At 43.8% G+C, this 24086-nt stretch overlaps 2 protein-coding genes across 4 annotated transcripts in view; both read right to left on the bottom strand.

The window, feature by feature from the left end:
- Positions 1-520: 520 nt before the first annotated feature.
- C1qtnf4 (C1q and TNF related 4) lies at positions 521-23526 on the bottom strand. 3 transcript variants are annotated; one of them, XM_040284352.2, is made up of 2 exons: positions 23450-23526; positions 521-1668 (listed from the first exon to the last, which is right to left on the bottom strand). In XM_040284352.2, the coding sequence occupies exon 2, from the start codon at positions 1661-1663 to the stop codon at positions 677-679; it is 987 nt and encodes a 328-aa protein (XP_040140286.2). In that variant the 5' UTR covers positions 1664-1668; positions 23450-23526; the 3' UTR covers positions 521-676. The 3 variants fall into 3 exon arrangements, with proteins under 3 accessions (XP_040140286.2, XP_077902142.1, XP_077902141.1); XM_078046016.1 differs by lacking the exon at positions 23450-23526 and adding an exon at positions 5143-7708; XM_078046015.1 differs by lacking the exon at positions 23450-23526 and adding an exon at positions 2766-4109.
- The window catches only part of Mtch2 (mitochondrial carrier 2), a 20605-nt gene continuing 17297 nt past the window's right edge, over positions 20779-24086 (bottom strand). Inside the window, exons 12-13 of the mRNA XM_005329963.4 lie at positions 23450-23525; positions 20779-20988 (exon numbers count right to left, since the gene is read on the bottom strand). Of these exons, the coding sequence (XP_005330020.1) occupies positions 20902-20988; positions 23450-23525 (163 nt within the window). The 3' untranslated portion in view covers positions 20779-20901. The remainder of the gene's footprint in view (positions 20989-23449; positions 23526-24086) is intronic.

Raw genomic sequence — 24086 nt, 5'->3', positions numbered from 1 at the left:
AACATCTCAGAGGAAGGAATAAGGCTGGGAGAGGACTCACCCAAACCAGGGAGACTAGCTGATGCAGGCTGTGGTAGGTGTAGCTGGGATTCTGTGTATCTCTTATAAAAAACTCTGTTCTGGCTCCTGGAGCCTGAGTCATTCTGTTAGGTTATCTAAAGCAACCCTAAGGAAACCACCCTCTTTATCCTAGGAGGGCAGGAGGCAGAGCAATCAGGTGTCAAGCCCTCATCACATTCCCACACCCTACTGGAAGAAGGAACTTATGTTCCCTTTGAGTCCTGTGGCCTGGGGTGGGTAGTGGCATGCTGTCTCATCATGGAAAGGAATCAGATGGGCCCTAGGTCTAAGTCAAATGTGAGGTGTCAGGCGGAGTGACAGATTGGACAGGAACACGCATTAGATGAAATTTCCCACCTTCTCACCCTCCCAGGGCCTGATCCCCACCTCCGGCTGTGGGCTGCAGAATTCAGTGTTTTCCTGTCCCATTCCGAGGCAAAGCATCGCTTAAGACAGAGCGGACTCTTGGGCTGGCCGGCGCAGGCCCACTTTATTGGCAGAGTCCAGCCGCGCTGGGCAGGCCGTCATGCTCGCGCCGGTGGGGCGTTCGGGCCGCGGTCCGGCTCGGCATGCACGCCCCTTGGCCCTCCGGGGCTCCTCTGGGATCGGTCGGGGCTCAGAGCTCCGGAGGCCCGAGTCCCGGCGGGCCAGAGGGGGTGAGGTCGGGGTACACCAGGAAGCCGGAGAAGGTGATGTACTTGCCGTGGTTGCTGTAGGCACCGTAGCCATCATGGTCGTGGCTGAGCAGCCAGACCGCGTCGCCACGCCGCAGGGCCAGCATCACACTCTGGCTCTGCATCTCGCGGCGCCTCGACGCGCCATCGTCGTAGATCATGGCCTGCACCTCGTCGCGGTTCTTCATCAGCTTCACCGAGAGCGTCTTGCGCGGGAGCTTGCCCAGCGTGAAGGAGAAGTAGTAGGCGCCGGGCAGGCGGCAGCGGAACACGCCGGCCGCCGCGTCGAAGTCACCGCCAATGTTGACCAGCTCAGTGTCAAAGGTGAGCGGCCGGTGCCGCGGCCCAGGGCCCGCGTCCGAGCCCACCAGGCTGTGCGTGCGCGCCGCGGAGAAGGCAGAGCGTGGCTCGGGGGGCGCGGGCGGCCCGCGCGCAGGCGCGTCGGCATCAGCGTCGGCGTACACTAGGTAGCCGCTGAAGGTGGCGCCCGGCGCGCCGAGAGCATACTGCGGCGCGCCATGGAGCCGCAGCCACACCGTGTCGCCGTAGTCGAGCTGCAGCATGGCGCTCTGGCTGGCAGCGCGCCGAGCGCCTGGACGCCGCTGCTCGTCAAAGGCCAGAGCCTGCACCTCGTCGCGGTTGCGCACCAGCATCACCGACAGGCTCTTGTGCGGGGCTTTACCGGCAGTAAAGGAAAAGAAGTAGGCGCCGGGCACGCGGCAGCGGAACTGCCCGGTGGCTGCGTCGAAGTCGCCTCCGATGTTTACGTACACCTTGTCGAAGGTCACTGCCATCTCTGAAGTGCCCTCCAGGGGTGTTGTGCGTGCAGCCGAGAAGGCTGAGCGCAGCTCTGAGGAGCCTGGGTCAGCGGCCAGGCCCAGTGCCCAGCAGGCAACCGGGCTTAGCAGGCCCAGCAGGAGCAACAGCATGGCCCCTGGAGGAGAGGAGGGGAAGGAAAGGAGAGTTGGACAGCACTCACTTCCAAATATCCATGGGTTTTTTTCCTATCCCTGTCCTTGACCCAGAACTTGCCCTCTATTTTCCTACACAATGACTAGGATGGTGCTGGTGCTGCTTAAACTTTTTTTTTTTTTTAAAGAGAGAGAGAATTTTTTTTAATATTTATTTTTTAGTTTTTGGCAGACACAACATCTTTGTTTGTATGTGGTGCTGAGGTTCGAACCCGGGCCGCACGCATGCCAGGGAGCGTGCTACCGCTTGAGCCACATCCCCAGCCCGCTGCTTAAACTTTAATGTGTTCAGTGTCACCTGGAGGGCTTATTAAAACACAGGGCCAGGCATGATGATGCCCGCCTGTAGTCCTTCCTAGCTGCTCAGGTGACTAAGACAGGAGATCGCAAGTTCAAGGCCATCCTGAATAACTTACGAAGACCCTGTCTCAAAATTTTAAATAAATAAATAAATAAATGGAGGTCTGGGGATGTAGCTCAACGTACAGGGTTCAGTCTGCAGAACTGCAAGAGACAAACAAAAACAGCAACAACAATAATAAAAACTACACATAGTTGGGCCCTAGCCACATAGTTTATTCTGTAGATCTAGGATGGGGCCCGAAAATTTGTATGCTTAACAATTTCCCAGTTGATAGCCGTGTGTGGTGGTAAGTGCCTATAATCCCAGCCACTGGGGACACTGAGGCAGGAGGATCCCAAGTTCAAAGCCAGCCTCAGTAATTTAGTGGGACCCCAAGCAACTCAGCGAGACCCTGTCTGTAAATAAGATGCAAAAAAGTGGGGGCTAGGGATGTGGCTCAGTGGTTAAGCACCCCTGGGTTCAATCCCCAGTGCCTAGCCCCAAAATCTCCCTGGTGATGCTCATGAAGCTGGTCCAAGGACTGCATTTTCAGAACCACTAGACTTAGACCAGTGATTCTCCAAACCTCTCTTTTTTTTTTTGGGGGGGGGGTAAGCATGGAAACTCCTTTCTAAAGTGAAGTCTGGAACATATATACCACAGACAAGCAGAAATGCTGTGGTTGAAGAGGCCCACAGCATTGTCTGCTGGACTCACCCCTTTCCTTCCCTCTTGACACCCAGGACCCTGGTAACATAGGAGACAGGAGACACTGAGAAGAGTTTCTCTCAGACTCTAGTTCACTTCATTTTGTGTGGGTGTGGAAGTGGGGGGGTCTTCTCTGATCCTGGGCTTGCTCTTCACAGTGGGCACTGTCTCTCTCAGTGTCCTTCATAACAGTTACTATTTGAATGCTTTCTGGGAAGGAAGAGGAGTAACTGCCCTCTCTTTCCTGGCCTTTGACCCACTTAAGGGTCAGCCCTCACACAGGACCTCTGGGTTTCCTAGGAGTTCTCCCGGAATTGAGGAGGAGAAAGAAGCTGGGCTTTGAGGTAACTCCACCCTCATGAAATCTGAGTGAAAAAAAAAAGGCAACTCCTCTGCCTTGAGGCTGGACACTGGAGGAGAAGAGTCAGGGGTTGCTGGGGATACAGGAAGAGCAAAATTCCAGCAGGGCTTTGGTAGGACTGAAGTCAGTAGCTTTGTTCCTCAGTTGTGGTGGAACGGAGTAGACACACCTAAGTCTGGGCTGGGGTCTTGGCTCTACCACTAACACTGAAATCTCAGGCAAATTTCTTAACCTATCTAGGTATGGCTTCCTCTGTGTAAATGCTGAGAGAATGCTCTGAGATAGCGGGTGTGACCATGGTTTATAAAGAGCACTGCTACCCAGGTGTGCAGATGCTTCTGTGCTTAGTGGTAGGAAAAGCAATCTGATCAAGTTCTTGACATAAAGGGTTAAAGACTCAGTAACTGGTACCTAAGAGCTTAGGGAAGGAGTCATTCTCTGATAGTGGGATTCCTAGTAGGGTACAGGCTTTGGGACCCTGAAGTGGAGGCAAAGTGGTGAGATAAGCTGGGATGTGGGTTTCTCTATGAAATGCCCTGGGAGAGTATGTAGCTTTGTGACTCTTGGAGACATTGGCAGCCTGTTGAGGAAGGGTTACCATATGCAGCTATGGATGCTTCCTGCACCAGGATGCTCACTTGAGGTTTGGTGGAAGCTGGACTCTAGTCCACATTCCACTTGCCTAGCTGTCAGAGTGGCATCTGGGGTAAAGTATGTCTTCTTCTAATTCTTATAATAAAAGACCCCAAGCCACTGTCCTACTGTCTCCTTCCAGTGGAGGTATTTTTCCTAATTCTCAAGAAGGCACCCTATGGGTTATGTTACCCAGGAGAGGGCATTTATAGTGGTGAAGACTACACCTCACAAATGTCAGGTACATTCCCTTTTACAAAGCTCTTTTGGGCCACATTTTGGCCCAAGGTTATCCACGGAGCACTAAAGGAAGCCTTGAACAGAGGTTTTTTGTTTGTTTTGTTTTTGTCCCCCCTCCCCACTTCAAATTCAATGTACCTTCTTTTCCACCACTTTTCCCTCCTAAACACAGGTATTTCCAGCCAGCCTTTCCTTTGCGTCTTTTCTCTTTTTTTTTTTTTCCTCTCTTTTTTTTAACAGGAGACCAGGGGAATGAGAGTTGGGATCCAGTGTGAAGGATAACTACAAGCAAGCAAGCAAACAAAAAAAGCTCTCTAGCATTTTGTCTTCTTGGAGCTTGGGAGCAGCTTAACTCTCTCCCACCCTGACGCTTTCCCAGCAGGTCCTTCCGCAGGAGCGCCTGTCCAGCCATCTCCCTGCCAGCTCTGTAGCTCCCAACACCAAAGGGTCTTCCTGTGTGCCAGACACCGGCCTCTGTTTTACTCACCACCGCCCAATTCCCAAGTCTCCAGGTCCCATCCTTCTCTGAAAGCTCTCCCCCGAACATCCTTTCTTGAGGAGGCAGGGGTGGGGGGCAGGAGGGGGCGGGAGGGGGGGCTGTCAGGTGGGCGGCATGGCTCTAGAGAAGGAAATGGCTGTTCCTAGCTCTGTCCAGGTGAGGCTCAAAATAGACATCTTCAAAGAGAAAAACTGGAACGGAGCTGGGCAGACCCAGAGCCATGGAACCAACCGGGGAGGTGCAGCGATATCGGGTTGAGGACATGGCCAAACCCCTCTTCCCCCAAGCCCTCACTCCCCAGCTAACCCGTATCTACAGCCCCGCTAGAACCTCCTCGCCATCTACGTTGAAAGCCCCTCATCCTCCCAAGAAGAGCATTTCCACTTTCACGGGAGCAGCCAATTAGTCTTTACCCATGGAGGAAAAATCACCCAGAAAGGGGTACCCCAAACCCTCTCTCCCCGAGTCCTCCCCCCGCCCATCGCCCTGGAGTGAAAGCCCTTAAGCCTCTTTGGGAAAAAGCGCCCAGGTCCTCAGTTCAAGGAAAAAGGACCCAGTGGCCCCACGCCTCCCGCTGCCCCCGTTTGCAATAAAAGCGAAACCTGGCTGGCTCCCCACCCCCCCACCCTCCGCCTCCTCCAAGATGCCCTCACCTGGCTAGCGGCGACCGGGATGGTTCTGTCCGAGCCCGCGATGGAGCTCCGGCTCCGCGCTCCAGGCGGGCGCCTGGGCTGTGCACTGACCGCCTGCGCTGCGGTGGAGCTGGGCCTGCCCGGGGCGGCGGGGGCTCAGGCCGCGAGGCGGCGGCGGGCGGGACGCGGGTTCCCCGGACCCGGAGGCGTGAGGGATAGAGGACAGTCAAAGAGGGAGACGATCGGGCGGAGGGGCGGAAAGACAGGGAAGAGGCGGGAAGGGGGACGGGGAGGGAGGGGCGCGCCGAGAGGAGGGGAGCGAGCAGCAGGGCCTGGGGCACCGCACGGAGCCTGCGCCGAGCGAGAGACCCTTCCTCACTCGTATCCTTAGCGCTTCATCCTCTGGGTCTAGAGAGCAGGCATCATTAATCCAATTTAGCAGATGGGGAAACTGAGGCCCGAGGCAGAGGCCACACTGGAGGTGGCCCACATACTCTACAGACTAGCTTCCTCCTGGTTTGGTGGGAGAAGACTGGAGCAGGAGTCAGAGACTGGGCTAGGCTTTGGGCTGCAAGGACGATGGAAGGTGAGATTTTAGCTGGGACAGATGTCCAGGCTGAGTGCCTTGAGGGAGAGGGGCTGAGGGAAGAGAAGGATAAATGGGACAATGTTACCAGTAAAAGAAGAGTTTAAAATGTCCTAGTTTTTCTCGCTCACCCCCAAGACTGAAAATGCCCACAAAGCATAGGAAGGAAGGAGGAAGACAAAGCCTGCAGATGTCTGCAGCCTGCATCCTTCTGGGGAGCTGGTGAAGGAGGAGGAGGGTCCTTGGGGCAGAACTGAATTTTCTGTTGAAAAAGGTTGAGAAGGACAGTGGGAGGGCTCAAAGGTTCTCTGCATGGAGAGGGACAAGGACACCCCGCCCAGCTGAGGCCAGGGCCTCAGGGTTGGCCACCTGCTTGAAAAGCAGGCTTATGGGGAGGGCACATGACAGGATAAGGGTAGGAAGAGCCTGGGTGTAGCAAGAGGGCTTCTGGCCACTCAGGCTCAGTGGGATTATTCCAATTCCCATTGCAAAGACATGCTCCAGCAAAACCAAGTAAGATTTCCTTGGTGAAAACCTACTTGTAACTGTATGCTTTATTTTCTTTTCTCCTTTTCTTGTCTCATTTCCCACTCCTCACCCTGCTTCTCTGAATTATCTCCTAAACAAACTAATCACACCCAAATCCTTGTCTCAGAATCTGCTTTTGAGGAAACCCAAACTAAGACAATACACAATAACTGTGAGCTTGACATTGTGTTAAGTGTTCTTCTCATCCATTGCCCTATTTAATTTTCTTAACACCTCCCCCCCCAAGTAGGTACCATTAAGCTAATTTTTCAAATGAATAAAAAGTTTTGTCAGGGATAGGATTCAAACACAGTTCTCTCTAGCTCCAAAACCCATTTCTTTTTCTTTCTTTCTTTTAAATTTTTCTTTAGTTATAGATGGACACGATATCTTTATTTTATTTATTTTTTAATATGGTGCTGAGGATCAAACCCAGTGCCTCACACATGCTAGGCAAGCGCACTACCACCAAGCTACAACCCCAGCCCTCCAAAACCCATTTTTTAATCACTAGGCTCTGCAGCCTCCCTTCTCTGATCCTCTCTGGGCCTTATTTTTTCATCTGTAAAACAAGGAATGACCTCTTGAAGGGAAGCAATGAACCCAGTTTCTCTTGCAGCTAAGCATGGTCTTTTATTTATTTGTTTATTTTTGGAATTGGGATTGAATCCAGGGGCACTTGACCACTGAGCCACATCCTCAGCTGTTTTTATTTTTTTATTTTGAGACAGGGTGTTGCTAAGTTGCTTAGGACCTCATTAAATTACTGAGGTTGACTCCTGTCTCAGCCTTTTGAGTCACTCGGATTACAGTCCTGCACCACCACACCTGGCAGAGAAAGTGCTTTTAAAGGGAACAACTCAGTTGGGAGACCCATTCTTTTTGCCCTCACTTCTCTTTTCCCTTTTTCTAGAATGTGGATATGAAAGCTGAAGCTCCATTTTCCACCTTGGGTCAGGAGACAACAATGAAGTCTTCTAATGCACAGTGCTAGGTAGGTGCTCTTGAAGAAGCTGAGATGAACAAGCCCCAGACCTTGCCCTTTGGAGCTGATCATTTAGTGAAGGCACTAGGGTTGGGCTGGGGTTGTGGCTCAGTGGTAGAGCACTCACCTAGCATGTGCGAGGCCCTGGGTTTCCTCCACAGCACTGTTTATAACTTTAAAATAATTATTTTAAAGGCAGTAGGATGTGGACATAAAGAACATATGGTGGCCCATACCTGTAATCCTAATGGCTCTGGAGCCTGAGGCAGGAGGATCACAGGTTCAAAGCCAGCACTCAACAACTTAGTGAGGCCCTGAGCAACTCTGTGAGACTGTGAGACACTGTCTCTACATAAAATTTTAAAAGAACTGGGGAGGGCTGGGGTTGTAGCTCAGTGGTAGAGCGCTTGCCTTGCACATGTGAGGCATTGGGTTTGATCGCCAGCACCACATAAAAATAAATAAACTAAAGACATGCTGTCGGGGCTGGGGATGTGGCTCAAGCGGTAGCGCGCTCGCCTGGCATGCGTGCGGCCCGGGTTCAATCCTCAGCACCACATACCAACAAAGATGTTGTGTCCGCCAAATACTAAAAAATAAATATTAAAATTCTCTCTCAAAAAAAAAATAAATAAAATAAAGACATGCTGTCCATCTACAACTACAAAAAAAAAAAAAAAGTGTGGCTCAGTGGTTAAGTGCCCTTGGGTTCAATCTCTGGTACTACAAAAAAAAAAAAAAAAAAAAAGCAAATAAAAAATCTGAAAAGGCATCATGCCAGTAGCAATAAGCCACAAAATACCAGGAGAGCTCAAAGAGGGTGCAGTTTCAGCTGGGGGAGATCAGGGAAAGTGGCAAAAATAGGCTATTTCTAAGTAATGAGTAGGGTTTTGACATGGGGAGATGGGGGTGGAGATGGAGGAGTGAGCGGGGTATAAGGTCCAATTAAAGGTAAGAATATGAAGAGAAATGCGGAGGTGGCATAGACAGGGACTTGGGGAGGGGCACTGTTCATGGCTCATTTCCTAAGAGAAGGGTTTGTGAAGGGAAGTTATGGCAGAGAATATGTGTGGAGTTTCAAAGCAAGCTAAAGAGCTTTTATCTTGCAGCAGAGAGAAAGCGATGCTCAGAGCTGTATTTTCAGATTACTCTGGTTGCAGATTAAAAGATAGAAGACTGAAGAAGAGAAGAGAAGAAGGCAGATCAAGGAGAAGACAATAAAAAATGTCCAAAGGAATCTGGACTCTGCAGGGACAGTCACAAAGAAAAAGAAGGGAGACTAAGAGATTTGGAGACTGTGACTGCACAAGCTCACAATTTAATTAGCCTCCTGGTTTGCCAGAGGATTACAGGGGAATTAGCAGAGCTCAGAGTCTAGGGACCTTGCTGAGAGTTGAGGTGAAGTTAATGAGAAAGACAACAACATGCCCCAGGGAGAAACGAAAGAGGAGGAATCTTTAGTCAAGCAGAGAAGCCAGCGGGAGAAACAGATGTCCAGGCAGAGTCTGCCTTCCCCAGAGATTCCAATCCTCCAGAAGAGCAGACGTTTTAGGCACCTGGGTCAGGCTCTTGGTCCCATTGCCCCAGGTTCTGATCCCTCTGGGCTCCTAATAAATGACCCAGGAGCGGAAGAGCTGGAAGTGGTTGTGAAGATCAAATTCCCAACTCTCCCTGGGCCCTTTTCTCAGCAGGGGTTAGAGGTCCTGACACCAGCCCTTCTAGAAGGCAAGCCTGAAATGTATCCCTCCAGTCCCTTCTGCAGCTGGATGGGGAGGTGACCTAGTCATGACTGCATGTGGCAAATTTAATCTTCCAAAGATTGTAATAGTATCTCCCATTTCTCCTTGCTCTTCTTACAGTGTGACCTTGCCATTCCCCATAAAGGTTAGGTTAGGTCATAAAAGGTGGTGCCACTTCTTTTGCCTGGATCTCTCTCTCCATACAGAAAATCCAGACCATACGGAAAGGCCCTGTGGAGATAGATGTTGAGGTCAACAACCCCAGTTAAATAATTTGCAAGTTCGGTTCAAAATGAAATTATGGGGATTCTTGTTCAAAAACTGAGTTTAGAAGGAGACAACACAGCATTAAATCAATCATGATAGCTGGTGAGTGTTCCCGGCATGTGTGAGGCCCTGGGTTAGATTCCCAGAACTAATTTCAAAAATGCAGTGCTGAGGGTGAAACCCAGGGCTTCTTGCATACTAAGCAAGCACTCTACCACTGAACCACACCATGGGGCCTAAGTGAGATGCCCAGTACATCTGTACAAGTTGCATGACCATGACACTGGGCCTGGCTCCAGCTGAGTCCCAGCATCATTGCCAGCAATGTGAAGGAAGAAGACTTCTCCAACGTGGAGAGCTCTGCGACAGCCATTGCCTTCTGATTCTGATGGGTGGATGGCAGTGGAGGGCTTGAATTACTTTGCCCATGTTTAGCTCAGGGAAGCCCCTGCCAGCAGGAGGAGTCCTGAGTGAGGGGGAGAGCTTGGCATGGAAGGTAATACACAATCCAGTTGAGTAATCTCTGGAGCAGGAGGGGGGGGACAGGGAGAGGACAGGAAGAGCATGAAATATATCTGGTAGTTTCTCATTGTCTCCTCAGATTTTCACTTTTATTTTTTTTTCACTTTTATTTTTTGCAGTGCTGGGGATTAAGCCCAGGACCTCACACATGCCTGGAAAGTGCTCTATCACTGAGCCACATCATTTAGCCCATACTCAGATTTTTAAGGAATATCTATAAATAAAACCACAGGTAAAGTGCAATGGGAAATAGGAAAGGAAATTCATCCTGAGTGGAGGGCGAGAAAGAGGAGCTACCTAAAGAAAGTTGTGAATGCTGTGCTGGACTTTGTCAGGCACAATAGAAGGACCAGGGGCAGGTGTCCTTAGGGAGGTAATACAGAATTTTGGTTAAGAGCTGAGGCTGCCATTGGAGTGCTCTGGTTTGAATCCCAGCTTCATCATTTATTGCATGATCTCAGTTTCCTCACATGTAAAACATAGATAATTAAAGGATCCATGCCTCATGGGTTTGTTACAAGCATTCATAGACATAATTGATACATGTGTTGGTTACTATTACTGTTTGGTATGTTTGAAAAATGTGTAGGACTGAGGATGTAGCTCAGTGGTAGAGCAGTTGTCCAGCATGTGAGTTCTTCAGTTCTATCCCAGTAACACACATACACACACATTCACAATACACACAAATGAATATAACGAGCTGTGTGATATTAATCTATAATGAAATAATCATTATTATAATGAAATACTTGAGGTAAGCACACTTTACAAAAAAAGAGGCTTATTTAAAATAACTTTTATTGATTTATTTTATTTATTTTCATGGGGTGCTGAGAATCAAATCCAGTACCTCAAACATGCTAGATGAGCTACAACCACTGAGATACAACCCCACCCGAGAGGCTTATTTTAGCTCATAGTTCAGCTAAAGGGTATGTGATATCAGCATCAGATCAGCTCATGGTACAGGGTATCACAATGGTGGGAGTAAGTGATCACATCAGAAATAGGAAGCCAGAGAATCATTCAGGGGTCCAGCTCTTTCATTATAACTTGTTTTCTCAAGAGCCACCTGTGAGAACTACCTTAATCCCTTTCAAGAAAATATTTATTTTTCTCTGTACAATTTTTTTTTCTTGTGGTACTGGAGTTCAAACCCAGGACCTTATGCATGCTAGGCAAGAACTCTGAGTTGTAACTGAGCTACATCCTCAGCCCCTTTCTTAAAAATTTCATTTTTTAAAAAATTTCATTTTAAGACATAGTTTTGCTAAGTTGCTGAGGCTGGGCTTGAACTTGCCATCCTCCTGCTTCAGCCTCCCAAGTAGCTGGAATTACAGGTGTGTATGCCACTGTGCCTGGCTCTGTGTAACTTTTTATATTTCCCAGACTTTGAATTTTGAATGTGTATTTATCACTTTCATTTGAAAATTAATTTAAGTATCAATAAAAACTATAATTCATTCAAATGTATCAAAAGAAGTGGATCAATTGAACAGAAAATAAAATATAGTATCAGATCCAAATACATACTGGAATTAGTAAAAGTCAGAGAGGAATAAAGATAAAAGACTTAATAGATTATATAGCGACAATGAAGTAGCCATCTGGAAAAAAACAAAGTTGGATCCATACATCACACCTTATCCAAAACAAATTCTGAAGAGATGGATCAAATATTTAATATAAAAATGAAACAACAACAACAGAACACCAAAAGAAATCAGGCAATTTAAAAAACATTTTAGAATAAGCACACCTGCAATCCCAGCAACTCAAGGCTAAGGCAGAAGCATTACAAGTTCAAGACCTGCCTCAGCAGCTTGGCAAGACCCTCAGAAACTAAGTGAGACACCATCTCAAAATAAAATAAATAAAAAGAGCTGTGGATGTAGCTCAGAGGTAGATCACCCCTGAATTCTACCCCTGGTACTCAAAACATATATAAAATAAAATAAATATATAAATAAAATAGAATAAGAAAGGATCTTAAATTATGACATAAAACAGAAATCATAAAAAAATTAATGGATTAATTTAACTACTACTTAAAAGGAGAATATATTTACATGATAAAATTGCCAGAAATAGCTGGGTGTAGTGGCGCATGCCTGTAATCCCAGAGGCTCAGTAGGCTGAGGCAGGAGGATCATGAGTTCAAAGCTATCCTCAGCAAAAGTGAGGCACTAAGCAACTCAGGGAGACCCTGTCTGTAAATAAAATAGAAAAGTAGGGTTGGGGATGTGGTTTAGTGGCTGGGTGCCTTTGAATTCAATCCCCAGCACCACCCCCAGAAAAAAATTGCCAGAAACAAATATAAGACAAACTACAACATGGAAAACATATCTGTAACTCATACCACAAACTGCAAATTTTTTTAATATATAAAGAGCTCTAACTAAAAAAGACAACTCAATAGAAAAATGGTACAAGATACATTTAATTAAAAAAAAAAGAGGGTCTGGGGTTGTGGCTCAGCAGTAGAGGACTCACCTACCACGTGCAAGGCGCTGGTTTTGATCCTCAGCACCACACACAAATAAATAAATAAAGGTTAAAAAAAGAAGAAAATAACTGTCAGAATAAGAAAATTACAATATTATCATTATTATTATTTTTTCACTTCACCAATTTTCAAAGATGAGTAAGATTTATAACATTCTACTGGTGAGGATGCACAGAAACAGTCATTAGTGGTTAACTGACTCGATTGGGCAATTGTATGCCACCTATTGAATTGAAAAATGTGTATGTCCTTCAATTTAGTGATTCAAAGATGTCCTTCAGATACATGCCCATGTGTTTAAAATTACATGTTACTAATTTTAGCATTGCTTATAATAGCAACTGGTTGTAATAGCAAAAAGGCATGTCATTCATTGCAGCATTGTCTGTAATAGTAAAATACTGAAAACAGCCTTTGCATCTAGCCATAGAGGGCCAATTATATGCATTATGATACATATATACAATAGCATATTATGCATCTTTTATAAAAGCATGAGGAATCACTTTATACCCTGAAATGAGATAATCTCTAAGATACACTGTTAGGTGGAAAAAATACCAAGGTGTATAATATGCAAGCATTTACATGAACAAGTAAAATGCTCATATGTATAGATTCCTCTAGAAGGATCTACTAGAAATTGTTAACAGCAGTTGCCTCTTGGGAAGGGGAATGATTATGGAAGACTTATTTTCACTGTTTTCCCCCTTTATACTCAAAATAAAAAGGGGTGGGGAGAAGCACTATCTGTTAAAGCAGCTGCTCTGTTCCTAGGGTTTCTATTCAACCTGAAATCATTTTTGCATGCAACACTGTCAAGCCAAATTTCTTTCATCCTGGGCTTATGCAGCTGATTTAAAAAAAAAAATCTAAATGCAGGTCTTTCCACTTATTTCTTTTAAATTTCATCCTGCTGGTTTCAGCCCACAGTTTTAAGTTATTTTAGAAGCTTGATTCTGACATTCAAATATTAGCTTTTCCCCCTAACAGTGACACTGTGTACAAACATGGTGAGCGTGAAGGCCATTGATGACGAGGGAACTGACCAAACAAGAGACTAGGAGCACGAACCTAAGATCTGTACTGACTGAACAGCCCACTGGAGTGCAGGGGCATAATAGTCAAATAGGCTATAAATCCACCCGACTGGGCAATCTCTGAGCTCGTTGTCTAGCTGTCCCCTCAATCATGAAGAATTCAATGTTACTTGGAAACAAGGAACTGTGGTCCAAGGAATTCTCCTGGATTTTAAAAAATACAGGTCTTTCCACTTATTTCTTTTAAATTACATCCTGCTGTTTTCAGCAACACAGAAAATAATAAATTCTAAACAATAATCATTGGCAGTATTTTCACCATATCTTGCTCTTTGTGAAAGTACTACTTCTTTTTCTAGGTCTTCTCAAACCCATAATTTGATATTGTATTCTAGAATAATTCGGGGGGTGGGGTGGGATTCTCCTCAAATGTACCCAGCAAGAGACTTGAGAATCTACCTTTTTATCCTGGATGTCAGGACATTTGCAATCAGTCAGCATTATGGCCCCTTTCCTTTTCACTCTGGCTTTCTCAACTCACTCACAAGGATTCCTGGATGTTCTCTCTAAAGAATTATCAACACCTTGGAATTTGCTGCTCATTTTGAAGGGCTAGGTGCTTAGGTCCTCAGCCAACTCCAGCTGGGTGGAATGCAGAGCCTTGAGTATACTAGGCAAGGGCTCTACCTCTGAGCTACACCCCTAGTCCAGGTTTTCTCTTATCTCTTCTATTCAAGGTTTCAGTTTCCTCTTTAAACCACATTTTAATTCTTTTCAGCTTAGCAATGTTTTTCCTTGGGGAAAAATTAAAAAAAGGGCTGAGTATTTTGCTTTCCTTGATAACTGCCAACCAAATTCATTCCTAAGTGGAACTCTGTCCTCTCTTACTTCTCTTACTCTGAACATAATCAGCAGTCTTTGCACCTATTCCAAGCCTTCAAGGACCTTACCTTTCCTCTCATCTCTTATGCCCCTGCTTTTTAAATTCTGAGCTTGTCAGAAACTCTACAGAGCTACACTGGTTTCTTCAACTGTATCCTTTTTTTTCCACATTTTCTGCAAACAGGGTGTCCTAATTTCTTAGTTTCCATGTGCCATGTTCCTATCTAGTCTCTCTAAACTTGAGATCTTTTCTCGTTCTTAATTCATTTTTCTAGGGTATTTATTCAACCATCCACTCATTCTATACCCAACATGTCCTTCCCTCTCAATCCAGCTTCCTCCTGTGATTCCTGCCTTTCTGAAGATACCAGGTGATTCTTCCCTTGATCAGAAGCAAGGATAAGGGGAGCAGGCTTTGGTAGTATTTTTGTCACACTGTGAAGAAACTGTCATTGACACATGTGAAGTTTGTCAGTTGCCCAGCTGGTAGCTGTGCAAGACTGCAGTGGCTAAGACATGGGCGGTTTCCCAGTGTGGTGCCACGCTGCCCTTAGAGCTTTCAGAGCCGTCTTCCCACAGGGATATGGCTTCCAAGGGCTCATCTATCAGTTTCAACCTCCACGTCTGGCTCCTCCCGCATGGGCAGTGTGCTGAGATACAAAGCTCCAAGGACTTGGAGTCCAACATCCAGGTTTGGATTCCAGCTCTGGCACTTACTAGCAAACTGACTGAATCTGAACTTCAGTTTTCCTCATTTGGAAAAAAGGGCTATTACCTGCCTCATGGGGTGACCGAGTATCTTGTGTATAGAAGGTTCCAAGTATATCAACTCTCATGCCCAGTTTAGTTCATGGATTCTCATGTGTTCTCTACATATTCTTGGTAAACTGTTTTCTTTCCCCTCTAATCAAGTTGTGTTTTTTTGGACAGGGTAAAATGACACTGTCCAGGGAATTTTTCTTTGAGGAGCCATGCCCTCCCTATTAGAAAACAGTCCAGCTCAATATGTATTGTTCTAGAGGGGCTGCTTAGCCCCTTCAGAATGGATCTGTGACTCAGGCCTGGCCAGCAGGGTACTAGATTAGTTAATCTCCCAGGCATACCAAATGGTTTACAGATGGGTGTGGGTTTCAAGCCAGAGTCCTCCTAAGGAATTTTCCTGGAGCATTTCAAGGAGATATTTGTTCTTTCTCTGGAATTACAAGCTCTAAGAAGCCATTAGTGCAGTTGCCAGTTGACATCTTCTTGCCACGTGGAAAATGCCTGTCTGGATGGGGAAACCCCAAATAGAGATGGGAAGACCAAGGGATGCAGAAAATGAGAGTCCTGATGCCCTTGTTTGAACCACTGACCATTGGTTATTTGAGCCAGCAAATTCCTTTTGTTAAATAATTAAGCCAGTTTGATTGGGCTTCTGAGTGTGCAACAGCACCATACAATGTTGACCATTTCACTGTTACAATAAAATCATGTGTTCTCTCTCATGGTTTCATATTAACTCTTCATTAAAATCAATTCTCCTAATTATATAGAAAAAATCCTAAAACTCAGTGCATGTGCATGGCATGTTAGAAATTTTACAAATTTGGAGACCATGTCTGAGTTCTGGCTTTGCCATTTACATCTTGGGCAAATGAGTCAACCCTTCTGAGCTTCATTTCCCTACCACTAAAATGGGGGTGATATTTTGTTTCTATGGCTGTTTTATGGGTTGGAGCTAAGAGAAATACAGGAAAGGCATAAAGAGGGCCATTAGCAAGTATTTTATTCTCAGGTAGTATCTCAATAGCATTTACTCTGTATCATTGTCTTTGGATGCTGAATTTATGTATTTCCCACTTCATTTCGTGTTACATCTTTTAGCCCCCATGGTATTCAGGATTGTGGCTCTGACCAAGGACAGGACAGGAACTTACAGGCTTTGGGGAAAGATGGGAGATGAGGGGGTGGACAGGAATTTCAAAGCTTAAATGGGGGAAGAGGTGAAATTAGCCTTATTTAAAACATTTGTAACTGCAGAACTTTACACCCACTTTCCATTTATAAATATCCCTGTCTCTCAGCTTGACTCCTCCAGCACAAGACTTCAGTGGAAGATAACAGACACAGATCGCAGCTGCCACAGAAGCACAAATGTGCAGAGCAGAGGAGGAGGTTGCAGAATTGGGACTATGTGGCTTGGGCTCGGGGTGAAAGGATTAGGATGTTAAGGCAAGAAATCTTAAGAAACTTGGGTCAGAAAAGGTTTTTGTCCTTTGTCACTTGTGAGCATAGGCAGAGGAAAGTTGAAGACATCATCCATACCTTGGTCTCCTATAGAGCTCTGGCTTTATCTACTGCCAACTGACTGTCCTGCCCTGGTGGCAGGAAGACCAGATAGAAGGCTGTTGCCACAGCTGAGCAGAGATGATGCACCAAGGTGGTGGGGATGCAAGGGAGGTGACAAATTTAAGAGACATTTCTGAGAATCTAGCAGTGAGTTTTTAGAAGCAGGGGGAGAGAAAGAGGCTTTTTAAAATTTTTATTTATTTATTTTTATTTTGGTGGTGCTGGGGACTGAATCCAGGGCCTTGTGCATGTAAGGCAAGCACTCTACCAACTGAGCTATATCCCCAGCCTGATCTCCAGGGTTTCTAATTTGAGATACAGGATTGGTGTCTTCAATTTTGCCCATGTTATTGCTAATCTGTAAAATATTCTCTCAAGACTCTAACAATAATAGCTGCCACATACTAAATAATTACCATGCCAGAAAACTGTACTCAACTTAATACTTCCACATGTATCATTTCTCATTTTAGAGATAAGAGCATGATGAGTAAGGGGCCACACATAGTGGTACATGTCTGTAATCCCAGTGGCTCAGGAGTCTTGAGATAAAAGGTTTGCCAAGTTCAAAGCCAGAAAGCCAGCTTCAGCTTAGGCCCTCAGCAACTTAATGATACCCTGTCTCAAAAGAAAAAAAAAAAAAAAGAAATAAAAGAAAAAAGAAAGAGTGTAAGGCTTTATATAGCTATGGGTTTCATTCCCAGCACGGAAAACACAATTAAACAAAACAAGAAAACTGAAAATTAAGTATCCTGCCCAGGGTCCCACAGCTAATAAGTAACAGGGATAGAATTATTCCCATTCTACCATCCTGCCTCCCAAGGTCCTCACTATCCTTAGAACTTAGAAGACTAACTCAAGGGATGGGGAGTTGGTAGAGTGCTTGCCTCCGTGCATAAGGCCTTGGGTTCAATCGGCAGCACACACACAAAGAAAAAAAAAAATACACTAAATATCACTCTTTCATGATGTCTTCAGAGATTCCCCAACAGGAGATTTACCTCTTGACCCCACGGTGCTTAGTTTCAATATGTCCTGGCATATGCTGCTTCCTACAAGCAGGAAGTGATCACAGCAAGTTTCTCAGAGCTTCAGTGAGCATCCTTTTTCAGTGACTGTTTTGAATTTGATTACATGCAACTTCTCCAATACTCTGGTTTCTGCTTTGGGTACTAAAGCCAGGGGCTAAATCCACTGAGCAACATCTGTAGTCCTTTCTTTTTTTTTTTTGTGTTGAGTTGTCTAGGGTCTAGGCTGGCCTTGAACTTGTGCTTCAGCCTTCTGAGTCTCTGGAATTACAGGTGTCTGCCACTGAGCCTGGCTCCAACTCAGTTTTTAAATCTGTTTCTCAGTGGATAATAAGGGCCACGGAGGGCAGGGATATTTATTACAGGCCTCTGTGTCCTCCATTGCCCCTAGCACTGGGACTTTGCCCAAACTACTTACTTAATAACTGACAGATGCATTTTTAAAAACTCTCAATGTGGGATCCTGGGGGAAGGAAAAGCATGAGACACTGAATTCCAGTGAAGCCGAGCAGTATGAAGCGAGGCGTGCTTCTGTTTCCTTTTTCACCCTCCTCTTTTTGTTTTCAGCCAAAGGACATTCTTACCACTCTTTCTGACGCCAGCTGGGCAGGGCCCTGACTGGATAGAACAGTTCTTGTCTTTAATCTAACCTCTGACTTTTCATGACATTCTGGAAAGAAAAGTAATATCTAATAGATTTTCCATGGTAATATGGAATTACCAGCGATAAGTCCATTTTTTTTTGCTACCTTCATGAGGCAGAGGTTGGTACTACAAAATTTCCTGTCACCCATGTATCATCTTGGACTTGGAGAAGGGAAAGATAAATGTCAAGATTTACCCCTTCTCAGGAAGCTGGGAGTCTTCAAGAGCAGCCCCAGGTCCCTGTCCTCCTCCTTGCCTTGGTGCTCTTTAAAGTAGCCCTTTACTTACATTTTGGTATGTGATACTGATCAGAATTTAAGTGAAGAAATTCTTTCCGGCTGCAACAAGTTGGTTCTGGAACAATATCATTTTCAATTAAAAATGTGCTTAACTATTTTTAAACAAGAGATCTGGGGCCCTGACAGCAGAGAAGTTCTCTTGTGAGACATGGCATAATAGGCTCTTCAAGACTTTGTCTCTTGGCCATGGGATAATGGCAGTTGAGAACATTGTGGAGACTTAACTCATATACACTGCTAGGGCCTCCCCAAGACATTTCTCTAGGCAGCAAGTGATGAGGAAGCTCTCATATGGACAATTTGGTTGGGAGAAAAACTTTCTCAGTTGCTTTGGAAAAGTAATCCCCATTTGAGATACCTGAAAAATAGTTATGTTTGGTTAGGAGCAAAAGAACCTCTTACTTGCAACTTTTCCTCGAAGACAAAAATCAGGATGTAAGATTCTCTCTTAAAAACTAGGCAAGTGCCCAACTACTGAGCTGTATCCCCAGTCCTCTTACATGCATACCTGTGTGTCTGGGGACTGAACCAGGGCTGCTTAATCACTGAGCCACATCCCCAGCCCTTTTTTAAATTTTGAAGTTGCTGAGGTTGACCCTGAACTTGCAATCCTCCTGCCTTGGCCTCTAGTCACTGGGATTATAGGCATGTGCTACCACACCTGGCTTGCATGAGTGTATGAAGAGTATCTAGTTGCATTTACTAACCTATGAATAAACTTCAATATGTTAAAATTATTTTATGGAGGACCATAGCTATTGGCCCCTAATGAATCTATAACTTGGATGCAGCAAAAATGAAATGACTCAAATATTTTGACTAAGCATTTCCAGACATTGGTGAATTCAGCTGGCCATATCATTCAATTCACATAGACAAAACCAAAGCCTTGGTGCCCTCTGCTGGTGGTGGGTTATTACAGTCAGACATGCTTCTCAGAAGGAGGCGTGTATGTACACAGAAGCCACAGGATAAACATGGCAAAGTTTTCCTAGATCAGCTTTACTTGAAGATTTTTTTGAGGGGGGAGGGGGGAGAAAAAAGTAGGTAATGTAAAACATTTTTATATTAAAACAAATTCTGATAATATCGAATAAGATATAAAACTTACATTACTTTTTAAGACAGAATATTTGACATCAAAGACATTTCGAGCTAAGCTAGTCTCATGAGCTTCAGGTTGTAGCCTAAACCCTGCAGGAGGGAGAAGACCCCTATGTGCCCCAGTTACCTGATATTATGGGTGCTGCTACTTTGATAGACAAATCTAGAAGCAGCAAATTAAGTGCTTACTCATTTGGCAAAGTCCCAGTAGATTAAATAAATGAAACCATAGGCTTTCTCATTTTAGGGCATAGCCTGTTTTCAAAAGCCCTGAATAAATAGGAGCTTTATGCTTGAGTTGAATTTTATTTCCTTTGAAAGTGATTTTTCTTCCAAACGTTTATTAACATGCCTAAGGGTATGACATGCGAAGTGATAAATATCCTAAGAACCCTGTGGACTTACGTCCATATTCCCAGATACAAATACGCTCTCTGAGGGTGTCATCAGGAATTAAAACAAATTACTCACCTTTTGCAAAAATAACAAAAAGGAAACAAAACAAAAAACTTAGGAACAAAAGATCAAATATAATGAGAACCATATAGTGATGGAATTTAGGGACTGGCCAATACCTAGCTCTTAGAGAAGGAGGCTACTGCCACACTATTTGCTTTTCATATTTTAGGTAAAAACTTCTTTACGTGGGGGAAAAAAATGTCATCATACTTTCTTTCCAAATCTTATTCTTTACAATCATTCTTTCTCTTTGATGTTGGTGACATTTTTTTTTTCCTCTACAATAGACATGGATGGCTCATGTAGAGATTTTTCTACGGTAATTTAGCAACATACTGTTTGTCCTTTCTTTGAAGTATAAAAGACAAGGTTTTAATTAAATGCTTAGAAGCATATAATGGGAGGCTAACTCTTAATAGTTGTTGACTTATTATGGTCTATGCCAGAAAAAGTAATTCATAACCTCCTATATAATATGCTTTTTTAATTCCTTAAATTTTATAGAAGCATTTCTTCTTGGGATTCTACTCTTCATTTTACAAAGCCTTAAATTGAGACTCAAATCAACAACAACCTGCCGGTACCTTTAGGAAAATATAAGTTTTTTTTTTCCTTTAGTTTACATAAAACAAGAATCTGGAGCAATAAATGTCCCATTTCAGAATAACTAATGGGGGAATATCAGTGGTAAATAATGTGCTAGGAAAAAGAACAAAAAAGGCAGACACCAGTCACCTCCATTTTCCCAAGATTAAATGATTATTAAAAAAGCGCGCCACACTGTATAGAAATCAACATTCTCTCCCATAATTCTGTGCGTCTGGGACTATAGAAATGTCACTGTCCCTGCCCCACATCTTCAAATTAACATTCTCAGGTCACAACAATAAGTCTTCCCAAAAGGGACCTTCCGGAAAAACAAGCTATTTCCTCGGCTCATATTTCCCTGGGGAAAAAAAAAAACAAAAACACAAATATAGAATGAAGATGGAATAAGTCAAACGAAATCAGCAGAGATCCAACTGGACATGTTTCTAGAAGACACAACTAAAATGACCAGGACAAAACTGGGATCATCACTACCAAATGGCTCCCCCATTACCCCAGTGGTGCTAGGTATCAAACTGAGATCCTTGTTCAGGCTCCACAAGTATTCTACCACTGAGCTACAACCCTAGACTGCCAAAGGAATTCTCTTCTCTGACAGCCTGAGCTACAGTAGAACTGACTTCAACTTCTCCTCATCGATAAGGCAAAAATTTCTTACTTATAGAGAATGTTCAGTTATGATTTGGATTATTAAAATAGTTATTAATAGCTGTTATTAAATTATTCAATCATGAAGAGCACTTAGAACAATGTTAAACACTCAGTTAAGTACTTTTCTTTTTCTTTTTCAGTGCTAAGGATTGAACCTAAGGCGTGACTCACACATGCTGGGCAAGCACCCTACCATTTATCTTTTTAATGAAATGGTCAAGGTTCTAAATTTGGGGGTGGAATGGTACTGGAAATTGAACTCAGGGGCACTTGACCACTGAGCCACATCCTTGGCCCTTGTATTTTATTTAGAGACAGGGTCTTGCTTAGTTGCTTAGCACCTTGATTTTGCTGAGGCAGGCTTTGAGTTTGTGATCCTCCTGCCTCAGCCTCCCAAGCTGCTGGGATTGCAGATATGTACCACTGTGCATGACTCAAATTTCTAATTAAAAGAAAAAAAAGAAAAAACTTCATATGTGAAAAGGAATCAAATGAACATAATGGTCTGGTTATTTTGAGAATTCCGTGGAAATTCCAAGTCTAATGTCTGATATATAGTGAATGCCCAATCCAGATGATCTGTTGTTAAGCATCTGTAGGATAACTGTTCCCTAGGTGTGTGTCTTGACACCCTAGTCCATTTTCAACCTTCTTTCTATAGTAGGAAGTTAGTTAAAAGTGGGGAAAGAAAGGCCATATTTTGAAATGGGGACCCACTAGGAGACTATCCAATAAAGAAAATTCATGATTGGTCTATATGAAAATAACTCGAGGGTTCTAGTGTGGCATACAGCGCATGCATGCTGAGCAAAACCAACCACAGCAACCCTTAGGCCTTTTCATCAGTGCTCAGCTGTGAACAAAGGCCTTTGTCATAAGTATCACTAGAGTCATAAAATAATGCAACAAAGAGTGTCTTTATACACTTTCTTCTACAATCCTTTAAAAAGTGCCTCCCACTCAAAAACAGCTTTAAACTGATGGCCATTTTAAGTGTTCCATGCTGAATTTACTCCTCAGCTATATAATATTTTAGTTTCTGACAGAGTTTGATTTAGATTGATGAAAAATATTTGGTTGCAAATGACATGCTTCCCAGTAAGTGAAAATCACAAACTGGAGTCTGGACAAAATCATTCACTAAGATTTTAACAAATGTTAAAAACAGTAACCAACCCATTTTTAACATTTGTTACAAAATTTTTTCATAAACAGTAATTTCTTGTTTTTTAGTCTCCTCATCCCAACTGTGGGAAAAGACTTAAATATATAAGGAGATTCTGAGGAGTGAAAAAAAATGTGAATTTGAGGAGCTGGAGTATAGCTCAGTGGCAGAATATGTGCTTAGCATGCAAATGGCCCTGAGTTCAATCCCCAACACCAAAAAAGGCAAGTTTGAAACTGTCTGAAATGGAGGCGATCATTTGAATAATTAGGATAATTATCTATCTGGATCCTATTTGTAACTTGAATGTTATCACTCAAATGGCTTCCAGTTCACATCTAGGGATTCTTCTTCCTTTCCCCTGCTGATAATTTCTTTTTTTTTTTTTAATTGTTGGTCGTTCAAAACATTACACAGTTCTTAATACATCATCTTTCACAGTTTGATTCAAGTGGGTTATGAACTCCCAACTTTACCGCGTATACAGATTGCTGTATCACATCAGTTACCCTTCCATTGATTGACATATTGCTTTTCTAGTGTCTGATGTATTCTGCTGTCAGTCCTATTCTCTACTATCCCCCCTCCCCTCCCCTCCCCTCCCCTTTTCTCTCTCTACCCCTTCTACTGTAAATCATTTCTTCCATTTGTATTATCTTGTCTTACCCCTCCTTTCCTCTTATATATCATTCTCACTCCCTTTCCCTCCCACCTCTCATCCCTGTTTAATGTAAATCTTCTTCTCAAGCTCTTCGTCCCTACCCTGTCCTTGTTTACTCCCCTTATATCAAAGGGGTCATTTGGTATTTGTTTTTTACCCTGCTGATGATTTCTAAGCATTATATTTTATAATTACGCTAGAGTGGGTACATAGAATACTTTAAAGGGTATGCTAATTAGTAGTTACAGAGTAAGCTACAAGAATTAACCTAGAATTCCAGAGATGTTAAGAAAACAAAACAAGAGAGTGGGAAAGAAGTACCTCTTTCTGTAGTGTGCACCAGCAATCTATCCAAGAACTATATATTGGGGAATAAGGAGGGCATCCACCAGCAAGCCTGAAACAGAAAAAAAAAAAAAAAAAAAAAGATTAGGTATTCACACTAATTTTACAAAACATCCTCAAGAGTCTGACAAATCTTTTACAAAATTTCTTTCTATGTAGAAGATTCTCTCCCAGGTAGTTTTTGTTGTATAAAAATACTATATTAGAGGAGAAGAAAAATCAATCCCAGAATTAGACTCCATATCAACAAATAGTAGGCCAAACTTCAACCTAATTTTCTACATTTGAGTTTCATAATAGAGTTTGATTTAACTCTAGAACACAGAAACTGCATGGTAAAGAACAAGGAAGGGATTTAAAAACTGATTTTCACAAAGAAACTAAATATGACAATGGATATAAATACTGATGACCTATGTGCTCCTACTCAAATATAATCCATAATCCACTTCTTGAAAAAATTATAAGAAATAATACATTAAACTCATTTTTCAAGTATGCTCTGGGCAAAAATGAAGCAGTTGCTCCAAAAATCAGAAAACAGAAGGTAACATGATAGTCTGTTCAAAACTCTACACAGCTAATGACATATTATGTCAGCTACAATAATGTA

This window comes from Ictidomys tridecemlineatus, chromosome 4 (assembly GCF_052094955.1).
Source record: "Ictidomys tridecemlineatus isolate mIctTri1 chromosome 4, mIctTri1.hap1, whole genome shotgun sequence".
Classification (NCBI taxonomy): Eukaryota; Metazoa; Chordata; class Mammalia; order Rodentia; family Sciuridae; genus Ictidomys; species Ictidomys tridecemlineatus.
Note: the sequence above shows the minus strand (reverse complement) of the source record. Positions and strands in the feature narration are given on the sequence as shown.

Bases quoted from the DNA above. Each gene is read 5' to 3' on its own strand.
- C1qtnf4 (XM_078046015.1), bottom strand. From the start codon at position 2,805: ATGTTACCAGGGTCCTGGGTGTCAAGAGGGAAGGAAAGGG. The intron at 1,669-2,765 runs GTGAGTCCAGCA...CCTCTCCTCCAG, and splicing joins GTCAAGAGGGAAGGAAAGGG to GGGCCATGCTGTTGCTCCTG.